Source organism: Abramis brama, assembly GCF_963993115.1.
Source record: "Abramis brama genome assembly, chromosome: 5".
NCBI classification, from domain to species: Eukaryota; Metazoa; Chordata; class Actinopteri; order Cypriniformes; family Leuciscidae; genus Abramis; species Abramis brama.
In genome coordinates, this window is record NC_139967.1 from 50,176,403 (window position 1) to 50,188,719 (window position 12,317).

Here is a 12,317-nt window from a genome sequence, read left to right on the forward strand (position 1 = left end):
ATACGAGCCATTTATAGATTAGCATGATATGCTAATTGGAGATAGTTAACTCCACATCAGCAACATAAATTCATCAACTAACCATTCAGAGACGTCCTGTTGCATTCTACGTGTTGTCACTTCTAGAGTCTCTCCATCTTTGTCTGACTCCGTTTAAACATAAAAGGCAGAACAGTTTCTGTCATTTTAGTGTGTGTCTGCGTGAGGTAATTGGAGCTGCTAACACACGAGCTCTTGAAGCTCCGCCCTCTGTGCCGGGAGCAGCAGCTCATTTGCATTTAAAGGGCCAGACACAAAACGGTGCGTTTTTGCTCACCCTCAAAAAGTGACAGCTTTAACATGCTATAAAAATATCTGTGGGATATTTTGAGCTAAAACTTCACACACACACTCAAGAGACTTACTTTACATCTTGTGAAAAGGGCATTATACCACCCCTTTAAAGCCATCTTTTTAAAGGTACACTAACTTTTTTGTTTTTGTTCAAAATGAACAAAATGTAAGTAAGTCAATACATACAAAATGTGTTTTTGTCTTAATCTGATTCACTATGGTAAGCCTTTTATAAGAGTATATGTTGCCCCTGCACGTCTCGTCATATTCGCAAACAGAAAGGTTGCTGGAATTAGTAGCGCAGGAGAAGCTGTGCAAAACTACAGTAACTCTTCAGCTTCAGATCTTTCATCTAAACTGATTATATCTCTGAGTGAATGTTTAATGAGCCGCAGGAGAATCATATTCATCCGCACAGAACCGAAGAACAACCACAACAATGTTCTTCTGCAAAATGCATATTAAAATGATAGATATATAGAGATAAAATGAATATATTCTATATTTAAATTCTGATTATACATAATATTCTAGGCTCTGAAAGTGCAGCCTGTAAAACAAGCAACAGCACCTCGCTTTTATTCCATTAAATTGTAGCCTGAAGATTAATAATCACATTTAGCCATATCTCAATTACTGTTTGCCGTCCCCAAATTTAAAACCTCTTGAAATCATAATTAAGACTTTTCTTATACCACTGAAGATATTTGAAACAATTACATTTGATAAAACCTGGTTTGTTCAGAATGAAACTGAGCCGTTTTCTGTCTAGAGCATATTTAATGTTGTCATTAAAATCAAAATGTCAACATTTTAAAATCATATACATACACAAAAACAGATTTTCAAACGTTAGCACAGCTCATTCAGAGTTTATACATATGTACTGTTTTTACTAGGTCATTCAGACAGAGACGGTTCATCGGTTTCTTCAGCTGGGCCGAAGTAAAACGAGCCGTTTCGAGAGTTTGTGACCGTCTTCTTTCTGCGTGAGGACTCGCATCACCAACAGACATGGCCTTATATACAGCAGCTGAATCAGATCTCATATGGTACGTACACTGAATTAAGACACAGATGCTGCTTCACAAGAAGTCTCGTGTTGTGTTGTTAATATACAAGCCAATGGCGCAAACGTTTACTGTACAGGCTAAACAACTGGAGCTTTTCCATCACATTTCATAGATCTATACAAAAACAGTTGCAGTGCTGTAAAACCAAACTCAACTCCAAACTGTGTTGAGCTAGTAAAGATTAAACCGTGATAGTAATAATATTAACATGAATAACAATAAGGCAACATAAAATAACAGTGGTAAGGAATGACGGACGAACGAACGAATGATCAAGGAGCAGAAGAGAAGAAAGAATCATCTTTCCATAAAGTGTCTTCGATTCATAAAGCTGTCCAACCCTTGACACTGTTTCGTTCCGTTTTAAACTTGGGATCTCGTGGAATCAATTGACATTTACAGATGCATATGCGTTATTCAGAGTGCTTTATCTACAGGGGCATCAGACGGGCGTCCCATCGGTGACCGACCCGAAAGGAGATTCTCCTGAACAAGAAACTCATCACAATCATGCTTACTTTCAGCTACAGGTCTCGTTTCTCAGGGCGTTGATGAATGTGACGAGCTAGAAAACGAATATCAATTAAAAAAAAAGAGCCTGATTGGTGTTCAGCAGATTCTTCTCTCCTAAACCGATGCGTCACGTGATTAGTCGGAGGAGGATGGGGAAATAAGAAAACACTGAGCAAGAAAGATGGACAGATGAAGAGAAAGATAGGAGCTAATGAGCGCATGTAGCCGTGACACCTCCCCCCCCCCCCCCCGAGACCGGGCTGTGAGTGATGAAGAAGATGATGGTGGTCATTAACAGCCACACGCCTCCCGCTGCGGCTGGGTCCGTGTGTGTGATGATGATGAAGAGGAAGATGATGAAGAGGATGATGATGTCATTAACAGCCACACCCCTCCCGCTCTGGCTGGGGTTCGTGAGTATGATGAAGATGAAGAGGAAGATGATGTCATTAACAGCCACACCCTTCCCGCTGCGGTTGGGGTTCGAGTGTGTGTGTGTGTAATGATGATGATGATGATGATGATGATGAAGATGGTCATTAACAGCCACACCCTTCCTGCTGCGGTTGGGGTTCATGTGTGTGTGTGTAATTATGATGATGATGATGAAGATGGTCATTAACAGCCACACCCCTCCCGCTGCGGCTGGGGTTCGCTGGTGATCCGGCCTCCCTGCGGCGCTGATGGTTTGTGTTGAACACCTGATTCTGCTGCGTTCAGATCCAGACTGCCGTCCTGAATGTTCTGGTAGATCTTCTTCGCCGCCTCCAGGAAAGCATCCTCCACGTTCTCACCTCTGTGACAACAAACACACGACTGTCATCTATAAGCTTACAAGAGTTCAAAACTGATTATAAGTATGCCATGTTTATAGTATATAGTGAGTACTGAGAATATAGTGAATACTGATAATATTGTGAGTTCTGAGAATATAGTGAGTAGTGAGTTTATAGTAAGTACTGAGTATGTATAGTAAATACTGAGTATATAGTGAGTACTGAATTTATTGTGGGTATATAGTGAGTGGTGAGTACTGAGTATATATAGTAAGTACTGAGAATATAGTGAGTACTGAGTATATAGTGGGTATATAGTGAATGGTGAACACTGAGTATATATAGTATATAGTGAGTACATAGTGAGTACTGAGTATATAGTGAGTATGTAGTGAGTACTGAGTATATAGTGAGTACTGAGTGTATAGTGAGGACAGTACATATAGTAAATACTGAGTATATAGTGAGTGGTGAATACTGAGTATATATAGTAAATACTGAGTATATAGTGAGTACGGAGTTTATTAGTGAGTATATAGTGAGTACTGAGTTTATTAGCGAGTATATAGTGAGTACTGAGTATATAGTGAATACTGAGTATATAGTGAGCATGTCCATTACGCATGTATATTTTTCTCATCTAAAAAATTAGAGAAAATGTGCATAGACTGAAATTGTGCTGATGTCTGGACTCTATTGTGTGGGCTTCAGGGAAATACACACAGATGGTTCAATATGTCATGCTATGAGAATTAATACTGCATTTTACAGCACACGTCATGCTGGAATAACTCACATTTTGGCGCTGGCAAAAGTATATAGTGAGCATATAGTGAGTACTGAGTATATAGTGCGTATTAAGTATATTAGTGAGTATATAGTGAGTACTGAGTATATTAGTGGGTGTATAGTGAGTACTGAGTATATAGGAGTATATAGTGAGTACTGAGTTTATTAGTGAGTATATAGTGAGTACTGAGTATATTAGTGAGTATATAGTGAGTACTGAGTATATTACTGAGTATATAGTGCGTACTGAGTATATAGTGAGCACAGTATATTAGTGAGTATATTAGTGAGTACTGACTATATAGTGAGTACTGAGTATATTAGTAAGTATACAGTGAGTACTGAGTATATTAGTGAGTATATAGTGAGTACTGAGTATATTAATAAGTATATAGTGCGTACTGAGTATATAGTGAGCACAGTATATTAGTGAGTATATAGTGAGTACTGACTATATAGTGAGTACTGAGTATATTAGTGAGTATACAGTGAGTACTGAGTATATTAGTGAGTATATAGTGAGTACTGAGTATATTAATAAGTATATAGTGAGTACTGAGTATATAGTGAGTACTGAGTATATTAGTGAGTGTATAGTGAGTACTGAGTATATTAGTAAGTATATAGTGAGTACTGAGTATATAGTGAATACTGAGTATATTGTGAGTGTATAGTGAGTACTGAGTATATAGGAGTATATAGTGAGTACTGAGTTTATTAGTGAGTATATAGTGAGTACTGAGTATATTAGTGAGTATATAGTGAGTACTGAGTATATTAGTGAGTATATAGTGAGTACTGAGTATATTAATAAGTATATAGTGAGTACTGAGTATATAGTGAGTACTGAGTATATTAGTGAGTGTATAGTGAGTACTGAGTATATTAGTAAGTATATAGTGAGTACTGAGTATATAGTGAATACTGAGTATATTGTGAGTGTATAGTGAGTACTGAGTATATAGGAGTATATAGTGAGTACTGAGTTTATTAGTGAGTATATAGTGAGTACTGAGTATATTAGTGAGTATATAGTGAGTACTGAGTATATTAGTGAGTATATAGTGAGTACTGAGTATATTACTGAGTATATAGTGCGTACTGAGTATATAGTGAGCACAGTATATTAGTGAGTATATAGTGAGTACTGACTATATAGTGAGTACTGAGTATATTAATAAGTATATAGTGCGTACTGAGTATATAGTGAGCACAGTATATTAGTGAGTATATAGTGAGTACTGAGTATATTAGTGAGTATATAGTGAGTACTGAGTATATTAGTGAGTATATAGTGAGTACTGAGTATATTAGTGAGTATATAGTGAGTACTGAGTATATTACTGAGTATATAGTGCGTACTGAGTATATAGTGAGCACAGTATATTAGTGAGTATATAGTGAGTACTGACTATATAGTGAGTACTGAGTATATTAGTAAGTATACAGTGAGTACTGAGTATATTAGTGAGTATATAGTGAGTACTGAGTATATTACTGAGTATATAGTGCGTACTGAGTATATAGTGAGCACAGTATATTAGTGAGTATATAGTGAGTACTGACTATATAGTGAGTACTGAGTATATTAGTGAGTATACAGTGAGTACTGAGTATATTAGTGAGTATATAGTGAGTACTGAGTATATTAATAAGTATATAGTGAGTACTGAGTATATAGTGAGTACTGAGTATATTAGTGAGTGTATAGTGAGTACTGAGTATATAGTGAGTACTGAGTATATTAGTGAGTATACAGTGAGTACTGAGTATATTAGTGAGTATATAGTGAGTACTGAGTATATTAATAAGTATATAGTGAGTACTGAGTATATAGTGAGTACTGAGTATATTAGTGAGTGTATAGTGAGTACTGAGTATATTAGTAAGTATATAGTGAGTACTGAGTATATAGTGAATACTGAGTATATTGTGAGTGTATAGTGAGTACTGAGTATATAGGAGTATATAGTGAGTACTGAGTTTATTAGTGAGTATATAGTGAGTACTGAGTATATTAGTGAGTATATAGTGAGTACTGAGTATATAGTGAGTACTGAGTATATTACTGAGTATATAGTGCGTACTGAGTATATAGTGAGCACAGTATATTAGTGAGTATATAGTGAGTACTGACTATATAGTGAGTACTGAGTATATTAATAAGTATATAGTGCGTACTGAGTATATAGTGAGCACAGTATATTAGTGAGTATATAGTGAGTACTGAGTATATTAGTGAGTATATAGTGAGTACTGAGTATATTAGTGAGTATATAGTGAGTACTGAGTATATTAGTGAGTATATAGTGAGTACTGAGTATATTACTGAGTATATAGTGCGTACTGAGTATATAGTGAGCACAGTATATTAGTGAGTATATAGTGAGTACTGACTATATAGTGAGTACTGAGTATATTAGTAAGTATACAGTGAGTACTGAGTATATTAGTGAGTATATAGTGAGTACTGAGTATATTACTGAGTATATAGTGCGTACTGAGTATATAGTGAGCACAGTATATTAGTGAGTATATAGTGAGTACTGACTATATAGTGAGTACTGAGTATATTAGTGAGTATACAGTGAGTACTGAGTATATTAGTGAGTATATAGTGAGTACTGAGTATATTAATAAGTATATAGTGAGTACTGAGTATATAGTGAGTACTGAGTATATTAGTGAGTGTATAGTGAGTACTGAGTATATTAGTAAGTATATAGTGAGTACTGAGTATATAGTGAATACTGAGTATATTGTGAGTGTATAGTGAGTACTGAGTATATAGTGAGTACTGAGTATATTAGTGAGTGTATAGTGAGTACTGAGTATATAGTGAGTACTGAGTATATTAGTGAGTATATAGTGAGTACTGAGTATATTAGTGAATATATAGTGAGTACTGAGTATATAGTGAATACTGAGTATATAGTGAGCATGTCCATTACACATGTATATTTCTCTCATCTAAAAAATGAGAGAAAATGTGCATAGACTGAAATTGTGCTGATGTCTGGACTCTACTGTGTGGGGTTCAGGGAAATACACACAGATGGTTCAATATGTCATGCTATGAGAATTAATACTGCATTTTACAGCACACGTCATGCTGGAGTAACTCACGTTTTGGCGCTGGCCTCTAGGAACAGCAGACCTGAGGATGAAACACACTGATGAGGATCAGGACTCAACGCAGCTCCACATCACATGAGTACAGGCTTTACTCACCGTTCTCTTCAGCGAACTGCTTGGCCTCCTCGTACGTCACATCTCGCTGGGCTTCCAGATCTGCTTTATTTCCTATGAGTATAATAACCTGCACAAGCACAAGGGAAACATCTCTCTTAGAGCCAAACCACCTCAACGTCTTACGAGCATAAACTTTAACCGCATGTTCTGGGTGGTTGTTAGGGTGTTTCTAGGCAGTTGGCAGAGTTCTGGGTGGTTGCTAGGGTGTTTCTAGGCAGCTGCTAGGGCATTGTTATGTCATTGCTAGGCAGTTGGAGGTGGTTGCTAGGGCGATGCTAGGTGTCATAGATGGTTGCTAAGGGGTTGCTAGGTAGTTTCTATGTTATCAGTCCTGTACATTGCCCTTTATATGTCAATAGAGGCCAACCCTGTGTTATCTACAATGTTCTGGTGCTGAGATATGGCTTATTCATGCAGATAAAGTTCAGATATGGGTGACTAGGCTGTTGTGGGTGGTTGTTAGAGCATTGATAGGGAGATTTCAGTGGTTGCTAGGGCGTTGCTAGTCGTCATAGATGGATGCTGAGGAGTTGCTAGTTCTTATGTTATCAATACTATTTATTGTCCTGTCAAATAGACGCCAACCCTATGGTAATACAATGTGTTGGTGCTGAGACATGGCTTATTCATGCAGATGTGGTTGCTAGGGTGTTGTGGGTGGTTGCTAGGAAGTTGGCAGATGGTTCTGGGTGGTTGCTACAGTGTTTCTAGGCAGCTGCTATGGCATTGTTATGTGATCGCTAGACAGTTGCTCAGATGTTATGGGTGGTTGCAAGGGCATTGCTAGGGTGTTGTGAGTGGTTGCTAGGGCATTGCTAGTGTAATTTCAGTGGTTACTGGGCAGTTCCTATGATATAAGTAAATTTCATTAAAGGCCAACCCGATGTTACTATGTTGTGGTGCTGAGATATGGCTTATTCATGCAGATATGGTTGCTAGTGTGTTGTGGGTGGTTGCTAGGGCGTTGCTAGTGTAATTTCAGTGGTTATTAGGCAGTTCCTATGTTATAAGTACATGCCAATAGAGGCCAACCCGATGCTGTGGTGCTGAGACATGATTTATTGGTGCACGTGCTGCCGGATGGAGGCTTGAACTCACAGTGTTGGGGTTGGTGAGGTTCCTGGCGTCGGTCAGCCAGCTGCTGAGGTGATTGTATGTGCTTCTCCTGTACAGACACATGTGATTAAACACTCGTCGTCAGACCCTAAATGAGCCGCACCAGTTGAGTGACAGCTGTGCAGACGCTAGAGGTCTGGTTTCAGGTCGGGTACGCGGCGTTGTTGTGACTGAAATAGTGCGCGCAGGAGCACATGTGCATAACAGTTTTGTAAAATGATCTATGAATCATTTTTGTTTTATTTTATTTTAATGTTTGAGTCCCAGAGGAATTTGTGACTGTTTCACCTGTTCAACCACAGCAAAGTTTCGTAATTGGTAAGTCTGTTCTGTGTTTTTGTGTGTGTGTGCGCTGAGGGGCCGCTTGGTGAAACTGTGCTTGTAAATGTATTTTTTTTAATTATCGTTGCAAACAATCATAAAATACAAAAAAAGGTATTTTACTGTGAGAAACGGACCTCAGGTTCAGGCCTAAAATATGACTGTAATGGTCGGATCGGGTCGGGTAAATGATTTTGGGTTCGGGCTTCAGTTTAAAGCCCGTGCAGACCTGTAGCACACACACCTGGTGATGTCGTAGACCATTAGCGCTCCCGCGGCTCCTCTGTAGTAGCTGCGCGTGACGGCTCTGAAGCGCTCCTGGCCCGCCGTGTCCCAGATCTGAAGCTTGATCTTCTGCCCGCTCACCTCGATGATTCTGGTGCCGAACTCCACGCCGATGGTGTGCGGGCAGTCGGCCATGACTGAGGACAGCAGAACACACACACACACACACAGCTTTACCACTCATTCAAGACAACGTGATTACACGAACAGAATATCTGCATTCATAAATAAATAGGAGTGTAATGATACCCTTGTGTCACGATTCGATACAAATCACGATGTATGAACTTATTGTGAGACATATGATAAAAGGTTTACAAAAAAATTAAATGCTAAATTTGGTGTTACAATAGAGACACCAGAATAACAATATTCATGATTCTGAAGCTGAAAATACTGAATTATTTCAGACGAATATGCTTTATCTCTATCACTGACTAGATATATTTAAAATAATGTAGGCCACTTTTCACACAAATATTCCCCCATTGCATTATTATATATTATATATAGTAGTTTAATGTAGTTCTGACACTAAAACTCTGAAAACTTTTTCACACAGTAATTTTTATTTTTGGGTGAACTATCCACGAAACATAATTATTGTTTTAGTATTGCGATATATTGTGACACAATGTATTGTTACACCCCTATAAATAAATCTAAAGCAAAACTTAAATGCATAAATAAGATGCAGACTTTAATTCATCTTCAGAAAACCATCAAGAGTTTCTGTTTACTCTATTGAAGTGCTTTATATGATGAACAGATTTACTGTAAGCCTTTCTTCACAGATAAACACTGATCAGTGAATGTATAAACAGTGATCGTGTCTCTTCAGAAGACTTGAATCAAACTGCTCATATTTCTCTTTATGAATGTTCTGAAGCGTCAGAATCTTGGATGAATAGACTGTTGATGGACAGAACTCTCTCAGACTCCATTAAAAACTCCGTCATCTGTGTTTGAAGATGATTGAAATTCTTACAGGTTTGGAAAAACACGAGGGACAGTAATTAATGACAGAATCTTTATTTTTAGATGAACTTTCCCTTTAAAAACAGGTCAAATTCACCAGTGAGAAGAACTTCAGAAGCACGTCAGTATGAGGGAAGAGTGTCTAAATCTGTACTGGACCGTCAGTAAACCCACAGCCGTTTCATCAGCCGATGATCAAGAGGAATCAGCCTCAGCGTTTCCTTCAGACGGTCAATCATGACCTCTTACACTGACCCAGAGGGATTACTTCACACACACACACACACACACACACACACACACACACACACACACACACACACACACACACACACACACACACACACACAGAGGCTGTTTGTTTAGAGCAGCACAAAGGTTGGTTGTGTCTCTATCGTGTGTGTGTGTGTGTGTGTGTGCGCGTGCGCGTGTGTGTGTGTGTGTGTGTGTGTGTGTGTGTGTGTGTTTAACATGCTGAAGGAAAGGCCTGACAATCATCGACGTCTCATACTCACATTTCTTTTCTGTGAACTGGTGCAGCAAACAGGACTTCCCAACGCCCATGTCCCCTGCGGAGAGAGAGAGAGAGGGTGAGAGAGAGGAGAGAGAGAGAGGGTGAGAGAGAGAGGGTGAGAGCGTCTAATTGCGTTACTTAGTTACTTTTTCAGAAAAGTATTGCGCTACGTTACTTTTGCGTTACTTTCTCTCACCTGGGCTGGGCATTATATAACAAAAAAGTGCTATTTTTGGGCAAATGTAAAGACACTTTCACACCAAAATTGAAATGAATAATCCTGAGGCTGAAGGAAGTGCAGATTCACTTGTGTACAGTAGAGTGTACAGTAGTGTACAGTAGTGTACAGTAGAGTGTACAGTAGAGGGCGCCGCTCACACACAACCTTCAACTTTCAACACTTACTTCACCAATAAAAACTAAATATACAAAGTAATTTTTTGTAGTCAATATAAAGTACATTGGACAATAAAGTGAGATTAAATGCATTAAAATATTTGTTTTATCTAACATTTGTAATGATTGGAAGTTTGCATAGTCTCATTTTGCATTTGACTGATTTTATTCATTTTGAGGAATACTGAATCTTTTTTGTGCAAGTGAAGCGAGTAAATGCCTGCTCACATTTAGCCTAGAACTACACTAACCATCATGTTCAATAAATGGGAAAACAAAGTAACTTGCGTTACTTATTTGAAAAAGTAACAGATATTTTGTTGTAAATTTTAAAAGTAATGCATTACTTTACTAGTAACTTGAAAGTGTAATCTGATTACGTAACTCAAGTTACTTGTAATGCGTTACACGCCCAGCACTGCAAACAATGCTTTTCTCAGTATTTTTGTCTTGTTTCCAGTTCAAATATCTAAAAATTCTTAAATCAAGATGCATTTACTAAAATAGTAAAATACCATTCTCCATTATGTCTTGTTTTCTGGGGATATAAATCAAAATTAAGAGAGTTTTTCTTAAAACAAGCAAAATGATCTGCCAAAGGGGTCAGAAAAATAATATTGTTTCTGTTTGATTTAAGATTATTTTTCTGACCCATTAGTAGATAGTTTTGCTTTTTTTAAACAACAAATCACTTCATTTTTATTCATTTCCCCAGAAAACAAGACATAATATCGTATGTCATTTTACTCATCTAGTAAATGCATCTTGATTTAAGAATTTGTAGATATTTGGACTGGAAACAAGACAAAAACACTGAGTAAGAAAAGCATGTTTGCAGTGTGTGTGTTACTCACCGATGATGATGTACTTGAAGATGTAGGAGTAGTTGTACGGTGCAGTCGCCATCGCCGCTCTGAAACACACAACACACACTAATGACAATCGCCATATCACTACTGGAATATCACACAGAACTGCAGTTCATAATAATATTACATCGTCAAACCAACATTTATTCAACATTTCTCACATTATCAGTTTATTCGCTATAGTTGGTAATAAAACATGACAAGAACTCAGAGTTATGAACTCAGTTGATATTTGACTGGTTTTGTCCGTCCTTCTGTTAGACTCTCACACATGAATTATGTTGAATATCTGTCAGCTGTTGAATTTAACTCTGTAAAGCTACATTGTTTTAATAGAATTTCTTAATGTGCATTTTTTTTAGCATTTAAAGAAAGCATAAGACACACACTGAGCAGAAATCACAGACACACATTCATAAGGACAGTCTGACTGTCAATCATAATACACCTTCATCATCATCAAATTCAAAATTGCTTTATTGGCATGACTGTAAAATAATACAATTCTGCCAAAGCTAGGAATACATCGAATAATAATAAAAACATCAACATAATAGAAGAAAATAGGCTATTGTAACTAAAATGTATAAAAACAGTGTAACAGATTAGAACATTTGATTGACAGTGATGTAACAGATGACTGACAGCTTGGCCTGATGGAAACGCTCGCGGCGTTACATGTAACATGATTTATAGACGCGATATGAACTGTTACAGTGTGAAACTGGTAACATTAATAATACATATTAATAAATAAGATGTGTGGGTGTCGCTGAAGCTCGTCAACACAACACACTGCACTCACATCAACACACAGGCAGACTAACAGCTGGATTTTGTAATGTTTGAGATGTGTTTTGTATTTATTTTATGATGATTTGGAGCTTGAAACAGTAACTATCGTGAGCAGCGAACACCTGACTGACTGAAACGCTGATCTGACACGCGATGCTGAGTGTTGTGTTGTGTTTAGGGTTAGTTTGTTCTGTGTTTGAGATATTTTACGTTTTTTTTATTTATTATTGTTATGATGATTTGGAGCTGCTAACGGCTAACTAGCGTGAGCTGCTAACGGCAGGTTCGCCGGTCCGTATTGACGGTA

At 37.7% G+C, this 12,317-nt stretch overlaps 1 protein-coding gene across 1 annotated transcript in view; it reads right to left on the reverse strand.

The window, feature by feature from the left end:
- Positions 1-1,093: 1,093 nt before the first annotated feature.
- The window catches only part of rab14l (RAB14, member RAS oncogene family, like), an 11,416-nt gene continuing 192 nt past the window's right edge, over positions 1,094-12,317 (reverse strand). Inside the window, exons 2-8 of the mRNA XM_084114169.1 lie at positions 11,201-11,259; positions 9,952-10,005; positions 8,418-8,595; positions 7,835-7,901; positions 6,716-6,803; positions 6,611-6,641; positions 1,094-2,715 (exon numbers count right to left, since the gene is read on the reverse strand). Of these exons, the coding sequence (XP_083970295.1) occupies positions 2,538-2,715; positions 6,611-6,641; positions 6,716-6,803; positions 7,835-7,901; positions 8,418-8,595; positions 9,952-10,005; positions 11,201-11,252 (648 nt within the window). The 5' untranslated portion in view covers positions 11,253-11,259 and the 3' untranslated portion in view covers positions 1,094-2,537. The remainder of the gene's footprint in view (positions 2,716-6,610; positions 6,642-6,715; positions 6,804-7,834; positions 7,902-8,417; positions 8,596-9,951; positions 10,006-11,200; positions 11,260-12,317) is intronic.